This window comes from Drosophila teissieri, chromosome X, assembly GCF_016746235.2.
Source record: "Drosophila teissieri strain GT53w chromosome X, Prin_Dtei_1.1, whole genome shotgun sequence".
Lineage (NCBI taxonomy): Eukaryota > Metazoa > Arthropoda > Insecta > Diptera > Drosophilidae > Drosophila > Drosophila teissieri.
In genome coordinates this window covers 19,194,975-19,211,271 of record NC_053034.1, presented here as the reverse complement: position 1 = coordinate 19,211,271, position 16,297 = coordinate 19,194,975, and the positions used below count along the sequence as shown (strand labels likewise).

The 16,297-nt window shown below is 50.9% G+C and overlaps 3 protein-coding genes across 6 annotated transcripts; 2 read left to right on the top strand and 1 right to left on the bottom strand.

Annotated features, from left to right (window-relative positions):
* Positions 1 to 6: 6 nt before the first annotated feature.
* Positions 7 to 7,445, top strand: LOC122625337 (cytokine receptor). The gene is made up of 3 exons (XM_043805451.1): positions 7 to 1,839; positions 4,172 to 5,238; positions 5,353 to 7,445. Exons 1-3 carry the CDS (start codon positions 701 to 703, stop codon positions 6,987 to 6,989), a joined length of 3,843 nt encoding a protein of 1,280 aa, XP_043661386.1. The 5' UTR covers positions 7 to 700; the 3' UTR covers positions 6,990 to 7,445.
* Positions 7,446 to 7,534: 89 nt separating this feature from the next.
* On the top strand, positions 7,535 to 10,977 carry LOC122625029 (cytokine receptor). 2 transcript variants are annotated; one of them, XM_043804867.1, is made up of 3 exons: positions 7,535 to 7,567; positions 7,752 to 8,920; positions 10,006 to 10,977. In XM_043804867.1, exons 2-3 carry the CDS (start codon positions 7,827 to 7,829, stop codon positions 10,856 to 10,858), a joined length of 1,947 nt encoding a protein of 648 aa, XP_043660802.1. In that variant the 5' UTR covers positions 7,535 to 7,567; positions 7,752 to 7,826; the 3' UTR covers positions 10,859 to 10,977. The 2 variants fall into 2 exon arrangements, with proteins under 2 accessions (XP_043660802.1, XP_043660803.1); XM_043804868.1 differs by lacking the exon at positions 10,006 to 10,977 and adding an exon at positions 9,075 to 9,262.
* A 142-nt stretch (positions 10,978 to 11,119) lies between these two features.
* On the bottom strand, positions 11,120 to 16,073 carry LOC122625030 (glucose-6-phosphate 1-dehydrogenase). Of its 3 annotated transcripts, none has more exons than XM_043804869.1 (4): positions 15,706 to 16,073; positions 12,721 to 12,980; positions 12,441 to 12,658; positions 11,120 to 12,354 (listed from the first exon to the last, which is right to left on the bottom strand). In XM_043804869.1, exons 1-4 carry the CDS (start codon positions 15,722 to 15,724, stop codon positions 11,277 to 11,279), a joined length of 1,575 nt encoding a protein of 524 aa, XP_043660804.1. In that variant the 5' UTR covers positions 15,725 to 16,073; the 3' UTR covers positions 11,120 to 11,276. The 3 variants fall into 3 exon arrangements, with proteins under 3 accessions (XP_043660804.1, XP_043660806.1, XP_043660805.1); XM_043804871.1 differs by lacking the exon at positions 15,706 to 16,073 and adding an exon at positions 13,399 to 13,725; XM_043804870.1 differs by lacking the exon at positions 15,706 to 16,073 and adding an exon at positions 13,046 to 13,063.
* Between the last annotated feature and the right edge of the window lie 224 nt (positions 16,074 to 16,297).

Sequence of the window (16,297 nt, the reverse complement as noted above, 5' to 3'; positions counted from 1 at the left end):
GCAGAAATGCGAGCAAACAGTGGCTTATAATTTGAATTGCGGCTGGAAAACAATGGCTTGCACATAGCGCACTCAATGGGACCGTTCGGCGCCAGGTAGCCCTTGTCATATCGCATATCGGGCTGCGATAAGTTTCGATAAGCGGTCACACTGCAGACCATCAAACCGTCGACTATATCGTCTGCAACGCGAGCGGGGGCAGGGAGGAGAGCGATCGCCGTCCTTAGCCAACTGAGGATTCTGCATTTGCGAGAGAGCCAGAGACAAAACAGTAACAGTACCAGGTGCGAAGCGAGCAATTGGCATTGCAGTGCTGTGATAGCCGTGAATCCGTGAATTAGTGCAGAACAGTGTAGCCCCGGACGAGAAGCCCACACCTGGGCAGTGAAATGTTTAAGAGCCACTTCCAGGAACGCAGCGTATAAACGGTTTCCGAGAACTGGCCACCAATACAGAGCCAACAAGTGCCACGGCCAGCAAGGTGTTCTTGTGTGTGTGAGAGAGCGGCGTATCGGTGTGCGCGTGTGTGAGAGCGAGAGAGAGACAGAAAGAGAGCAAAAGAGCCAAAGACAGAGAGAAAGAGTGAGGAAGAGAGGGAGAGCCATCAAAATAGAGTGAACCTTAACAGCAGCGGCTGTAGGGGATTAGGATAAGGACTAGGACTGGGACCAGTACCAGAACCGGGACAGGGACCAGAAAGATGGTGGCTCAGGTGCAGCTCGTCCTGCTCCTCATGCTGCTCGCCGGCTGCCGGGGTGGCGCTAACGCCATCTTGGACCCTGGCTGGGTGATTCCTTCCAAGGTGGAGCAGCTCATCGGCGGCGACTTTAATCTGAGCTGCACCCTCAACGAGGACTACTTTACCGGCAAGAGCGCGGGTGACTGCCCCGTGGAGAAGCTATACTTTACCGGTGGCGGTCGCGTCTACCGCGATGCCAAGCACATCCGGATCCTGAACAACACCACCATCCTGTTCAGCGATACGAACGCCATGGAGCAGGAGAACGACTACCACTGCATGTGCGACGAGTATGTGATCAACAAGTCAAAGGTCTACGTGGGCACCAGGCCGCTCTTGGTGCGCGACTTCAACTGCCTGGATTACGACTTCCAGTTCATGGTGTGCAACTTCACCCAGCCGCCCAACACGGTTATAACCAAGTACAACATCAGCTACAACACCAACAACGACTGGCGGTACAGCAACACCCTGGACTGCAACTTCGACTCGGCGCCAGTGGTGACCTGCAACCTAACCGACGACAACTACAAGCGCTTCAGCGAGACCTTCTACTTCCGACTGTCCATCTCCAACGCCCTGGGCCACGAGACGCAGCCGATCACGATCAACCACTTTGAGCGTCTGGTGCCGGCGCGACCTGGCCAGAACCTGACCCAGCTCAACAGGACCGAGAGCTCCGTGTGCCTGTCGTGGGAGATGCCCCGTCGGTCCAACTACAATCGCGGCCTGGTCTGGCAGGTGCGCGTCACGCCGCAGAACTTCGATCCGATCACCCGGCCCAGTTGGCGCAACCACACGCTGACTATCAAGGACACGCTCTGCCTTACGGAGCTGCCCTTCGCCGGCTACAACTATACGCTGCGGGTGCGCGTGCGCGCCAACCAGAACAACACGCTCTGGAGCGAGCCCATGATCTACGCGTTCGCCACCGCTCCGGCGGCGCCGCGCCGCCCGCCCCGCGTCACCTACGGCAGCTTCTATGTCTACTCGTCGGAGAAGGCCATGCGCTTCTACTGGGAGCCGCTGGAGGAGCACGAGCTGAACGGGCCGGACTTTCGGTACTCCATCAGCGAGTATCGCATCAACGGAACAGCCGTGTGAGTAGCGGATCTGGGATAGATACATATGTATGTACATATGCATCAGCGTACCAATGTGCGCCGTAAGAGGTGCTTGGCACCTAATTAGTAATTAGTGGGGCATTGGCAAACCTGTCTCGAGTCACCGGAGAGATTCGCCGGAACGACGACTTCTTGCGAATACGTAGGGCGAGCCACACAGCTATACGGCCATACGGCGTAGTATTTGCACAAGCACACACGCCGGGAGCCACATTTTCATTGTAGGGGTTCCGCTGAAAATGTTTATTTTTAACAATTCGTCCGAAGTGCCGATGTACACACATGCACGCCAGTGGCGCGGCGCGGCGAGGCAGAAACACGTTCATTAATGGGAAGACGTTCTGGGCGGCGTTCTGGGCGAATGCAGTTCCACGGAATTCGGAGGAGGCCCTCCAGTTCCCCAGTTTGGAGTCTGTATATCTACACATTTTCGGGGCGTAAGGCGTGGGTTTTTCAGAGGATTCTCTTTATCAGAAAACAGCAACACTCAATAGACGTGCTAAAAACAACCCAGATATTTATAGTGCACACCTATGTACATAGGAACACATGTTTGTCTCCAACATCCAAAGCCTGGAGCAGTACCAATCTTGGCGAGATAAGAACCCGAGCCGGTGACAATGGCAATTTCGAGGCCAAACATCTCTGATATCAAATGTTTTTAACGACATAAAGACACAGTCTTCTAGTCTTCTCTCCATAGAATTATTCCAAAGGGTTCGAATAACTTTCGGTAGTCTTTGCAAGCGGAGAAGATAAAGTAATGTTTGTATTTAGTTTTTCGAGACTTAGTTCTCATAAAAAAGTGTCAAGATTAAAATTAGCCAATTAATGATTTATTGAAATTTTCTGCGTTTTGAGTGGGGGTTTTTGCGGCATTTGCGCATTATAAATGCATTTGAAATTGTTTCATCTTATTATTTCTTATTGACATTTTTTTTATAAAAAAGAACTATTCAAATTTTATACGCAACAAAAATTTGCTCCGTAATTATCGGACCTTATCACAAAAAATTTACTCAATTGCGTTTATAAATTTTTAAAGCCTTATCTTTTATGTATGAAAAATTCAACGTAATTGGTTATCATTTATTATTAAATACTCTGAAGAGAATAATAATAATATAATATAATAATATTTTGCTATAGTTCTTTTGCTTCTTAGCAATTTTTTTCAACTTAATTATTTAGTTTTCAACGTGGTTAAATCGTTTCAGTTTTTGGGGGTTTTCGTACAAGCAAACAGTATATCAACACAATAAGACGCAAAAAACAATTCGTTTCCTCAGTTAAGTCAAAAAATTCCCAATGAGGTTTTAAAATGAAAAACTCAAAATTTGTGAAATTCCACATAAAAAATAAAATTAAAAATGAATTGATTCAAAGAATTGATAGAATTGTTTATGGAAATCTTGCCGGACTAAACCCAATTCTCAGTTTTGCCTTTAAAATGGAAAAACTTTGAAGAGAGCTTTGAGCAGTGCTAAACCCAATTCTCAGTTTCGCCATCGCAGGTTCAGTAGATTAAATAGAATCTACATATGTATGTACATACGTAGATAAATACTTGTCTTTCCATTTTAATTAGGATTGCAATTCCGCGGACTGGAGTTTCTTGGAGTTAAATATTCTAAGAAAAAATAATACTATTTTTTTAATAACAATCTGTACTAATGTAGACACATATACATATATGTACATAGGGCATCAATAAAGTTTTAAGGTCGCGTGTTTTGGATCATCTGAACACTTCCCAAATTATCCCTATTAAATTACTTGCACCTCTAAAGACTTGTAAAAATGTATTCCCACAATTTCAAACAATTCCCAAAAATTCCGATTCCCGACAAGATTGTTGGACTGGAAATTTAATCATAACAGATAATTTTTGGGTTCAGCACATCAATAAAGTATGAAGAAAAATACAAATTTACGAGTAATCTATTAGTATACCGCAGTTTCCTTGCTTGCTTGAATTATGAATCAGCATTTTATACGCGTTTTATTATTATTATTCATTTTAAAAATGTTTATCCTTATCATGTTAAACTTTTTTGTTGCTTAAATTTACTTGTTTGGAAACCTGATGGAGGGAGGGCGTATATTGCATACGTTGGATGCGTTGTAACAGATAGCACTTATTGAAAAACGTACTATGAGGGAACGGGGTAACTGGTAGTCGAGACACTAACCAATTAAAGTCCAGTTTAGATATGCATATACATATATATCTTTATTACTATACATTAGCTTTTAGGACTGCACCTAATACGTGATCAACTAATTTACGTCCGCTTGACTCCTTCAGGGATCCTGGCCTCATCAAGGTGGAGTCCAACTCGGCGATGATCGACCACTGGAGCATGAGTGCCGTCCACCACTTCCTCATCCGCAGCAGCAACAGCCAGGGGCTGTCCGTGAACGCCACCCCGATGACGATCGGCCCCATAAGCAATCGGGACTTCAAGGTGCGCGAGCCCAGGAACATACGCAGCGTGTACCACCCGACCAACAAGAGCTACACGCTCAGCTGGGATCCACCAAGCGATCAGAAGGAGCTGCAGAACTACACCGTGTTCTGGTGCGTGCCCAAGCCGGGCCTGCAGTCGGAGTGCGAGGGATCGATACGCTTCGCGGAGGTGGCCAGTGGCCTGCATCATTTCACCACGTCACCGGACCAACTGCTCACGCTGCACATGGCCGTGTCGGCTAACTACCATACGCACAACACGGGCCTGCATTGGGCGATCTGCAGCAGCGACAAGAAGGACGATCTGGCCAAGATGGAGCCCTCGATCGATGTGGCCACTAGCACGTCGCTGACTGTTAGCTGGTCGGAGCGCGTCTGTGCGGTGATCCTGGCCGGCTACAATCTGACCTACTGCCAGCGCTCGGCCGGCCGTCCGGACAATTGCACCACGGTGACCATCGACCGCTATACCAACAAGCACGTCATCCAGAACCTGGTGCCCTACACGGACTACAGCGTCAAGATGCTCATGTACTCGGACTCGCGGGTCAGCAAGTACAGCGACGAGCTGGTCAACCGCACCGGAGAGGCGGCGCCCAGTCAGCCGCGCGAGCTGCAGCTAGTCCGGGTGACCAGCGCCAGCGTGGAGCTCGCCTGGAAGCCACCACTGCTGGCCAACGGCGTGGTGCGTGCCTACGAGGGTACCTTCCGCTCGCTTCACGACAACGTCACCGAGACATTCCGCGTAAGTGCCTCCGCCGACGAGCTGGTGAACAATGAGAAGCCGATTAGCTACCGGCTGGGCAATCTCACCGCGTTCACCCAGTACGAGGTCAACGTGCGTGCGCGGACCGTTTATCCCTCGGAGCCCAGCAATGTGATCCTCATCAGCACGGCCATCGGAGGTATGTGCTTTCATTGGTGGTGGTAGCATTCAAATTAAGAGTGTTATCAGCAATCCATTGCTTAAAACATTGCAAATAGGCAATGCATACTAATCCTCCTAATCGTTTTTGCAGTTCCCTCACCGCCAAAACTGTACGTGATCAACAATCCGGACCAGAGCTCACGTCTCGACTGGGAGCCGCCAAGGACGCCAGCCGGACGCATTGATTTCTACGAGATCTCGCTGCGCGACAACAACGCCAGCTGCCTGACAAGCACTATCCTGCCGGGAGGGAACCTCTCCTATGTGATGGCCACGCCGCGCTGCACCAACCACAATCCCTTCCAGCTGGCGGTGCGTGCCATCAACGTGGAGCAGCATCCGCAATTGGACGGAGCGGATGCAGCGGAAGGTTCCGCTCTGCTTATGTCGGCCGCTAGCCAGGAATGCAAGGTACACATAAACGCACTCGGCGAAGATGAGCGGCTGCAGTTCGAGGCCTACGCTACCAACATGACCGCCTACCGGCTCTACAAATCCGACTGGGGGATCTACGGGTTCATCTGCACACCGGACACACACAGCGTCAAAGCCATGTACCAGACTATTGAGGTGACCGTGGCTATCTTGGTGCTGGGCGTCATCTTCTACCTGGTGTACAAAAAGTACCGCAAGATGTCCGATATCGATCTTGTGCTGCCGCAGGGAATTATGGAGACGCTGAAGAAGCCCATAGACATGGGTGGCTTGGGCCTGGGCCTCGGACCAGATTCGTCCGTTAGCGGGGGCATCGTCTGTACCCGCGTGGACGACTCGCCGCCATACACGCCCCAGGATCTGCCGCACGACTTCAGCAGCTGCGGCAGTGAGAGCTCCAAGTTGCTGCTGCGCACAGCGTCCTCCTCTGGTGGCGGCGGCTGCGTGGATCGCGATGGATACGATGACAACCACGAGACTGGGCCAATAAGTGCAGTTGGTCCGCCCACCAGCTACCTGGCCATGCGGCACGGCCTTCTCGTGCAGAATGACAGGGAGCGGGAGAGGGAGCGTGAGCAGGATAGGGAGCGGGAGCAGCAACAGCAGCGCGATAACGACATGGAAAGGGAGCAGAGGAACACCAACGGTTACATCAAGCCCACGCAGATGAAGAGCTGGGGCGGAAATGGTCCTTCGGATAATGGTCACACGTTCCCAGTTCCTTCGAATGCAATGCCCGCTCCGATGTCCCAGCCGTTATCGCAGATTCCGCTTAGCGGCTATGTGCCTGTTCCCATTCCACAGTCTCGACTCAACCCGGCTCCAGTTCAACCCTTTGGGTCGCCACCAGTACCCTCTGCCGCCACCGCAGCCGCTGCGTCCACCTTCTTCCCCCCGGCCCACCTGCTCAACATGGATAACTACGTGCAGGCCTCGGATCTGCACAAGCTGAAGCCGCTAGTCGCAGCTCCGATGTCGCAAGCCGGAGGGCCAGCCTTTGCGGGATCTTCGCCAGCAGCTTCCCCACCGCTCCAGTTGGGGCCGTCGGTTGGGGCCACAAGTCCAGCTGCCCCCACGCCCAAAATGACTGACATCGGCTACACCACCATGGAGCAGTTGCAGCGCGGTGGGCTGATAAAGCCCCCTCTGGCCACCACCGTGGGATCGCCGACGCACGCCGCTGGTGGGGCGCCGGGAGGCGGCAACCAGCACTCTCGTCTCCAGCCGCAGATCAATGGCTACGTGACGCCCCAGGATCTGAACGCCCTGGCTCACAATCGGCACGTCCTCTAAGATACCGGAGCGCTCATCATCCATGCACGGATGTGCATCATTTTATCGTTCCCTCGCGTTCGCATCGATCATTCAACTCATCTCCAGCCGCATACCCTTCCAACGCCATGATCTGGTCACCGGATCGCCCCAGGATCCAGGACTAGGAACCCAGAACCTGGAGCCTATAATCTGGAACCTGGAAATTAGAACTACTATCGGGCAGCTGTTTATAGTAATTAGTGGAAACTCTTCGGACGAATGTAGTTTTCGTTTGTAATTTATTTTGTATTCTTTGCGATGCGTGTGAGGCAGAAAGTATTTGTAACGCAATAGTATTTTTTTATATATTGGTACTGTACACTTACCCACTTAACCAGCCACGCGTCGAGCAGATCGAGCTTATACTTTTAATACCCTATTTTCACAATACGCACATCGCTGTATTTCAACATAAAGATAATATTTTAATAAGGATTGAGATCTGTTTTTTCATTCGGGCTTTTCTATCGATAAGCTTATACTTATAGCACATGTGTGGGATTATCACGCTCAGTCGCACAGATCGCTTTCGAGCAGCCGGATCTCACAATCAGGAGGTAGGCCTGGCTCCACCACGAAGTAAAGTCTCGCGGGGCTTATCAGCATGCCATTCGGACAAGCGTAGAGCCGCGATGCCCTGGGGGGTTCGCTCTCAACTCATGTGCTCCACTCTCAAGTGAATGCTTGCTACATTGTGATACATAGTTCCGTAATCAGGCTTTATCCAAATTCTACTTCCAGCGCCTAACTATATATGCCATTTGAGGCCGAGCATCAGAAGCTGCGAAAAGATCCATTGCAGATTGAGGAACACCTATGGGCCGGAGGAAGTGGATGAGCCGTCTGGTTTTGCTGACGTTGCTGGCGACGCTCATTGCCCACGCCCTGGCGGAGGATGCGCCGAATGAGCCGAAGTGCGAGATGCAGTCCCTCTACGGACAAAGCTGGCGTTCCGGCACAGTTGGCGTGGTGACCTGCAAATGTGAAGGCGGTGAGGGCAAGAAGATCGCTGTACGGAGGCAGGGCACAATCGCATCGACGGACTCGTACAACGGCACCGTGACGCACAGGGATGCGAATCCCGCCAACGAATGGGACCGCAGGTATGAGTGCCTTCTGGATGGCGTGATCCAGATATATATATCCGTCCAAGTGTACGCCCTGCTGAATGTGACGGATTTCGAGTGCCGCGAAGAAACCTACCACTTGAGGTGCACCTTCAGCCGCATGGAGAACGGCAACTTCGAGAACACAACCCAATACCAGCTGGCGTTAGGCACGGCCAGGCCAGTCGACTGCAGGAAGTCGGAGGACGAACGTCGCAGGCGCAAAATGGAGTGCTCCGTGCCCATCGATCCAAACAGCCGTGCACCGGAGTGGAGGGATTTCTTGCTGATCATGAGGGATGATTTGGGCAACCAGACCCAGGAGCTCAGGCGGAGCCAAGCCGATATGCAGCTGCTGGAGTGGCCGAAGGCAAAGCCCAAAATAATACAAGGGCCAAACCGGACATGCCTGGAGTGGAACGGACCCATTATTTACCCGATTCCCAACTTTGAACTGAACGTGGTGTTTCGCCACTCCAAGCTGCCCAGCTTGTTGAGGAATGTCACCGTGCATCGGCGGCTTGATGTCAGTTCTTTTGATAAGGTCTGCTTTGAAAACCCACCGGAGGGCAATCAGTTGTTCTACGTCAGTTCAAGGCGCCGTCTCCCGCGTTCGCGCTGGTCGAAATGGTTCGAGTTCGAACTCACCACGAATGCATCCCTGCCCGTCCGGCCGCCGAAGTTCGTGGCCAATGGCTTCTCCCATTACCCCGCCAAAAGAGAGCTCAAGGTCTACTGGGAGCCGCTGAGCGAGCTGGAGTTCAATGGAGACGAGCAGACATACGTGGCGAGCACCAGTAACGGGTAAGCCCAGGCAGTAGAACACCTTTAAGAGCTCATACGTATGTTCGTTTGGCTTTTTAAAAAACATAAGCTTTTAATAGCTCTTAGTACATTGGGAATCATTGTAGAATCCTTGTCATTAAAACTTAAACTTGAATTTTTTTTATGTTTTTAGATGTAAGAAAAGTCTTCGAGGAACTGGACTATGCAATATCCATTATCAGCAAAACAAGCGCTACGCTCATCTTTAAGGAATGTTTCGATTCCCAGAACTTTCGGCATGTAGATAGTAGAATTGTACTCGTATAGTATTGATGAGAAAAACAAGGTCCTACTCACAAATCCGTTGGTTTACAGATGTTTTAGATTTGAACCTCCCAAACGTGGTTGTATCCATTTTTTTACCAGTTACTCGTAGAGTAAAAGGGTATACTAGATTCGTTGAAAAGTATGTAACAGGCAGAAGGAAGCGTTTCCGACCATATAAAGTATATATATTCTTGATCAGCATCAATAGCCGAGTCGATCTGGCAATGTCCGTCCGTATGAACGTCCAGATCTCAGGAACTATGAAAGTTAGAAAGTTGAGATTAAGCTTACAGACTCCGGAGACTTAGACGCAGCGCAAGTTTGTGTTTGTGTTTGATTCATCTTGCCACGCCCACTCCAACGCCCACAAACCGCCCAAAATAATTTGATATTTTTTCACATTTTTGTTAGTCTAGAAAATTTTTTCTCGATTTTCCAAAAATGTTTTTGCCACGCCCACCCTAACGCCCACAAACCGGCAAAAACGGTCGGTGTTGAAATTTATCTTCGCACTTCCACTAGCTGAGTAACGGGTATCAGATAGTCGGGGAACTCGATGCAAATAATTTCCGTAATATTCCTTAAGCATAAGGTATTATCGAAAATAATACGAATAATTAAATAATTTTGCTCCAATATTCAAAATTATAGGTTGTTCCATTTGTTGCTAACTCCGGTAAAGTGTAAATTGGAGACGTGTTTCATCACTAATGATAATAACATTTTCAATCCACTAGTGTTCTATAAGCCAACAGAAAAAGTAGATGAGACTAAACCGATTCCCACCCACATTTCAGAACCAGAGTGGCCACCACCAAGGACAGGATGTACGCGCTATTCACAGACTGGGATGACACACAACCGGCCACCGTGTCTGTGGTGAGCAGCAACGTCGTGGGCCCATCGCTGGAGAGCAGCCAGCTGGAGGTGCCCAGACTGAGTGCGATCCGGGATCGACAGATTTACATGGAGAGCTACGACAAGACGACCTTCAAACTCAACTGGCAAGGGCCGGAGGAGCACGTAAACTTCACCGGCTACATGGTCTATTGGTGCACGCTCTCCAGCAAAGTGCACGATGCCTGCGACGAGAACTCCTCCATTGAGACGACCTTCGCCCGCGAGCCTTCGTACAATTTCTCCGGCATACAGGGCGTGATCCGAATGGCCGTGGCGGCCAACTACAGTGACGGCCTAACCACTGGGATGCGGTGGTGGTCGGGTGACAGCGAGGTGCCCGAGAGGCCGAAGGTCTTGCGGTACGTGGAGGGCATTATCTCCTTGCTGGTGCTTGGGGTTGTCGTCGTGGCCATCTGGAAGCTGCGCAAAATGGCGGACATCCGGGTTGACGTGCCGGAGTTAGATGAAGTCCCCACGGAAACTTCATGTGTCTACAACAGTCGGCACTATCCGGCAACCGTTCCGCCGGAGAAGTTCTACACCCCAGTGCGGATTCGCGTGACATTTGCAGAAGAGGAGCCCATGAGAGGGTCGGAGCCCATGAGAGGGTCGGACATCGAGCTGCAGGAGCTGCCCAGCCCGCAGCCCGTGCCCCAGGCCAATCAAAACGTAACCAATCAGTACGTGGACATGAGCACAATGAGCGCACCCTGCGGCGATGGGTACATCAAGCCGCCACCCGTGCGCTGAAATCTCGGGGGATCACTCCCCGCTCTCGTTGTAGTGCGCCTTTAAATACATAACTAGCCCACTCACCACCGAAACCGACTGACCAGAAGCATCCTCATTATTTAATTAGTATTAATTAATTCATTCAACTGTAGGGTTTGCCACCCACCTGCAATCCTTTGAAGGATCTATTTATGTACTTAAACATGCATGCGACCAGCATCACCATGTAGACCTGCGACCTAGTCGCGATTATGAGTTAGGGTTAAAAGCTTGCTCTGCTCCAGCTAAACACTATTTCGTATATTTAATAAAAAAATTCTTGTACAGACCAAAGAGAATTACAAATAACCAAAGAATACATATATATATGTACATGTACGTGAGGACAGAGAGGAGTATCCTGCTAACCCAGCCCGGATTGGTGTGCTCCGATCGTTCAGAGATTGGCCGTGGCCGCCTTGCCGCCGTGCCACTTGTAGGAGCCGGAGTACTTGAAGTTGTTCTCCTCGCACATGCGGTCCGCCTCCTTGGGACCGCGCGATCCGTACTGGTAGGTGATTGGCCGGATGCGCTCCCGCTCGATTTGGTGCAGAATGGGCGTGAAGATGCGCCACGCCTCGCGCAGCTCGTCCGAGCGGACGAAGTGCATCTGGGAGCCGCAGAAGACGTCGAGGATGAGCCGCTCGTAGGCGTCCGGCAGGTAGGAGTCCTTGTAGCGGTGCTCGTAGGTGAGGTCCAGCTCCGTCTCCTCGATGTCGAAGGTGATGCCAGGGCTCTTGGTCATCATCTTGAAGTACAGCGCCTCGCCCGGCTGAACGCGGATGACCAGCTCATTGCGCTTCGTGCTGCCCTCGAAGATGTCGCCGGGCACGTCCTGGTACTGGATGCGCACCTCTGCCTTGCGCTCGTTCAGCGCCTTGCCGCAGCGCAGGATGAAGGGCACGCCCTGCCAGCGCTCGTTGTTGATCTTGAGCACGCCAAGGGCGTAGGTGGGCGTGTTCGAGTCATCGCTAACGGTGGGGTCCTCCACGTAGCCCGTGCGCGCATCGTCGGTGGTGCCCTGCGGATTGCCCAGGTACTGGCCCAGCACCATGTCCTTCAGCGTCAGGGTCTCGATGCTCTTCAGCACCTTGACCTTCTCGTCACGGATGTCATCCGGGTGGCAGCTCACCGGCTTCTCCATGGCCACCAGCGACAGGATCTGCAGCAGATGGTTCTGCATCACGTCGCGGATGATGCCAAACTCGTCGAAGTAGCCGCCACGTCCCTGCGTGCCGAAGGGCTCCTTGAACGTGATCAGCACGGAGGCAATGTTCTCGCGGTTCCACGTCGAGCTTAGGATCTTGTTGCCGAAGCGTATGGTCATCAGGTTCTGCACCATCTCCTTGCCCAGGTAGTGATCGATGCGGTACAGCTGATCCTCGTGGAACAGAGCGGCCAGGTGGTCGCTCAGCGCCTGCGAGGAGGCGTCATCCCGTCCGAAGGGCTTCTCGATAATTACGCGGTTCCAACCGCTGTAAGAGAATGGGGTATAGGTGTGCATAAGTATCTGGTTTCAAGTTTCAATGCATGTTGATCTTGATCTTGATCTTATACTCACCAGACCGACATGCAAATCTGCTTGATGTTCACTGTCACCTCCTCGAAGACGCTGGGCGGCAGGGCCAGGTAGAAGATGCGGTTGGCCTTGTTCTTGTTCTCCATCAGCTCCAGCTGCTGGTTGAGCAGCTCGAAGCCAGTGCGTCCGTCGTATCTGCCGGATACGTACTCGTTGAGAGTCCAGAACTCCTCGTATTTCTCCTGCTCGTGCGCCTGGACCTGTGGTGCAATGGAATGGGTTAATTCGATCGTGATTGCCCCCGACTAGATCCCGGACGCACCTTCATGTACGGCAGGCACTGCGCCTTGAGGCTATCGACCGTCAGCGAGGAGCGGGCATAGCCGCAGAACTTGGTCGGCTTGGGTAGCAGGTCGTCGCGGTAGAGCCACCAGAGTGTTGGGTAGATCTTCTTCTTGGCCAGATCGCCCGACGCCCCAAAGATGACGAACGTGTGCGGGATCTTGCCGTCGAAGTGGGTACCCTCGCAGACCATGGTCGGCGACTTGAGTGACTTAATGATGAGATCCAGGGCGGTGTGATCTGTGGACACATATGAAAAGTGGATCTTTTAGGCTCTGGCTTTGAATTCCACCGAAATCTATTACTCTGTAGCGCTGTGGACATCCAGGAATTTCTGGTTGTTTTTTCACTGAGTAACTTTTTTCAACTGTCACAACTTAATCAAAGTGAACTAAATTCTAAAAAACACGTAACTTAGAAAGAACTCTAAAGATTTATAACTTCCTTGAATGCATTGTTTTAATAGTAAAATATAAAGGAGGAATGGTATAGGGGTTCTTTACTTCTTAGCTGCAGGGTGAGACAAAATTCACATCAGATATAGATGTGCGGGAATTTTCAGTAACTTTGCCCTTGGAATTTGTTCAGTTTTCATAGATCACTGAGGATTACTCGACTCCGGATGAGCTTGATCAGGATGAGCTGCGTGAGGACTCACCGAGGGCCTGGAGGCAACTGACCGTCCGTGGCCGAGTGCAGACTATTTAACGGTCTATTCAATGTCAAGGGAAGCGAAAGCGATAAGCACTCGATAAGACCGGAATCCGTTGTCTAATCAACTCCGATTCGATCCCGATCCCGATGCCGATGCCGATGGCGATGACTGGCCAAAGAGTCCGCCAGAGGTCACCCTACGCGGCGGGCGCTAATGGGTGGCCGGATAGCTGTGGGCCAGAGCAGGCCAGGCCAGGTGGAGCAGATCGGGCAGATGGGGCAGGTGCGGAAGCTTGGCCAGGTGGAACAGCTGGAGCAGGTGCACGCGCGTATCTTCCGATGCGGTTGCACAAAACGAATAAATCGCCGCGCTGCGGTTGACTTTAACAAGGTGTAAGCGATGAACCCGGCAGCGACGTCGACGGCGACGGCGATGCAAACGTGGGCACAAAGTGCAAGCCAAGTGCTCTGGGTGTACATACATCACAATTCACCATGTATCCAAACTTGGCAAACTTGGCTTCGGAACGAGCAGCGTCAGTCTGGGCCGGCAGCCTCAGTCGATCGCGTGGCGGGAAGACGATCGGTCGGATGATCAGGTGATTCCATAATGGCATCACTTCCCCCTCGGATCGGAGCAGATTATAGCGATCACTTAATGGATGATATATACCCGAACACTTGAAGAAATCGCTGCGATCTAAGATATACTATGCAAACTGTTCTTGCTAAGTAATAAGCCTCAAGCAAGCCTCTAGAACCCCTCTACCTAGTATCTGTAATAATACAATGATATGATATGCTTTATCATTTATATTTAAACGTTCTTCTAACCTTTTAAACGTTTTTCCTCAAAGGCTTGTAACCTCAATGCTCTCTTTAATTGCGATTTTGGATATGCACATATCTTTCAGGTCATAGGAGCCCATCATTTGGAAAAGGTTAAAAAGAGGTTGGAAGCCACTAATGGAGGCACTATAGAGGGGTCATGAAATATATTTCGATAATAAGAACTTCTGGAAACATAATTTCATCATGGCGCTACGTTCGTTTTTGAGAATCGCTGTGAGTCGTTTAAAAGTCAAACGAGGTGGATGGGTCTTGGTGAATCACGTGATTCCACGGCTGGGTACCTGGGCTCTTCGAAGATGTGAGTTAAGATGGAATTTAACCCTAATTCCGAGGCGGATCTCTGCGAGACCCGGGGATGCATACTTTTCGGCGGTCGGAGCTTCGGAAGATCAGACAGCGAAGCAGTTGGATGGAACTCGTGGATGGATGGTGACTAAGAGGCTGGCGAGCTCCTTCAAATGCCGAGATTGTGAGTCACAAGCCGACAGTGGAACTTGCCTAGCTCGAACTTAGATGACTTCAACCTCCTTTTAAGTTTGCTATGTGGCTTAATTTTTTCTTTTGCTTTGCCTTGCTCCGCATTTTGAAATGATTTGCTTGACCCAGCATGGTTTCAGTTATCGAAGCTCGACTGTAATCTTGGCCGCATCGCATTTGACATTGACACAGACGAAGCGAAGGCATTGGGGCAAGGAGAATGGAGAACGGAGAATGGAGAGCAGGCGAGTGGAGAATGGAGAAGGGAGAAAGAGAAAAGAGGGGAGCAAGGTAACGCGTTTGAATATTATTAACGCCAAGCGGGTTTTCATTTGTTGTCCCTTGTTGTTTTTTTCTTTTTGGAAAGGCTTCTCGGGTTAAACGCAGGTGGGCAGCTAATTAACCGTGCGTAGAATGTACACATATGTACATGCGTTCCAATGTCATTGCCACAGAGTGGAGAACGGAGATTGGGGACTGGAGCGCTCGCGCTGCCGCTAAAGGTTATTGGTATTGCCGGGTTCTAATCTTGGAGCACGCAGCGAGTGTTTGTTTTAGTTGGCTGTCGGATCCAAGCCCGTCCGATGGCCAAGAGCGGCCACACGTCATCGCTTGGATGGATGGGTAGTTGGGGGAGTAGTAGGTGTTGAAGAGTGAGAGTAAGAGTGACAGTTGGAGAGTGGCCAGTGTAGAATGGAAGAGAGCGGTGCGGGAGCGGTGTGGCCTCTCCTGTGATAAGAAGACAGTAGTCGGCCGAGTCCGCGTCCTCTGCTTTTTGTAGGTGACCCCAGTGCCAGGCGAAGAGCACATTTGAAGGGCGCACTCGCACTGGCACTCGCAATCGGATTCCGATTGGAAAGCCAGTCCACCTGGCGCGACAGTGATCGCGGCAAGTACGCGCCCGAAAATCGAATTGGTAACAGTGCGTGGTGTGGAATCCAATTCGATACCAATTGCAATAGCCCGAAGCTGCGATACTAACCTTCCTTTTGCGTTGCCATCTTGACCCGACTGTGAATGTGAATGGATTTCCCTGTCCAAAAGCAAAAGTGTGACAACGAAGGCTTTCGATTCGGATTTCCAATTTCGATTTCCGATTTCGGATATCTGATTTTAGATTTCACCAGTCGCTGGGTTTTGAGCAACCTCTGTCGCTTTGGCAATGTAATTAACAAAGAGTTACGGCGCTTGGATCGTACGCAGGTCGTCGGATTCACTATTTACTATTCACTAACTAGCGGCGCAATCGTAACACAAAGCGAGTTCGGAGTCGCGGAGCTTCAATGGAAGCGGTAGTAATGGAGCTAAGCACGATCATTCCCTGACTGACTGAAGCACGGCGCGAACCGCCGCAGCAAACAAACGACCAAGCAAGCACTGCCAATGGCAACAACACCAATACCAACACCACTAGCAGCAGCAGCAGCAACAACAACAGCAACAGCTAAAGCAACCGACGCTTTGTAACCCCGACTGCGCCGCTGATCGCAGCCAGGAGCGGATTCAGTGCGCGCGGGGGCCCAATAGATCTGGATTTACATACGTATGTATGTATGTAGATAGGTACCCATATA

What these genes read in the sequence shown, in the direction of transcription:
- LOC122625030 (XM_043804869.1), bottom strand. An exon ending in AGTGCCTGCCGTACATGAAG is followed by an intron (nt 12,659 to 12,720) that starts GTGCGTCCGGGA and finishes ATTGCACCACAG; the next exon opens with GTCCAGGCGCACGAGCAGGA. An exon ending in CAGATTTGCATGTCGGTCTG is followed by an intron (nt 12,355 to 12,440) that starts GTGAGTATAAGA and finishes ATTCTCTTACAG; the next exon opens with CGGTTGGAACCGCGTAATTA.
- LOC122625029 (XM_043804867.1), top strand. Translation starts at nt 7,827, where the DNA reads ATGGGCCGGAGGAAGTGGATGAGCCGTCTGGTTTTGCTGACGTTGCTG. An exon ending in GTGGCGAGCACCAGTAACGG is followed by an intron (nt 8,921 to 10,005) that starts GTAAGCCCAGGC and finishes CCCACATTTCAG; the next exon opens with AACCAGAGTGGCCACCACCA.
- LOC122625337 (XM_043805451.1), top strand. Translation starts at nt 701, where the DNA reads ATGGTGGCTCAGGTGCAGCTCGTCCTGCTCCTCATGCTGCTCGCCGGC. An exon ending in CGCATCAACGGAACAGCCGT is followed by an intron (nt 1,840 to 4,171) that starts GTGAGTAGCGGA and finishes TGACTCCTTCAG; the next exon opens with GGATCCTGGCCTCATCAAGG. An exon ending in CATCAGCACGGCCATCGGAG is followed by an intron (nt 5,239 to 5,352) that starts GTATGTGCTTTC and finishes TCGTTTTTGCAG; the next exon opens with TTCCCTCACCGCCAAAACTG.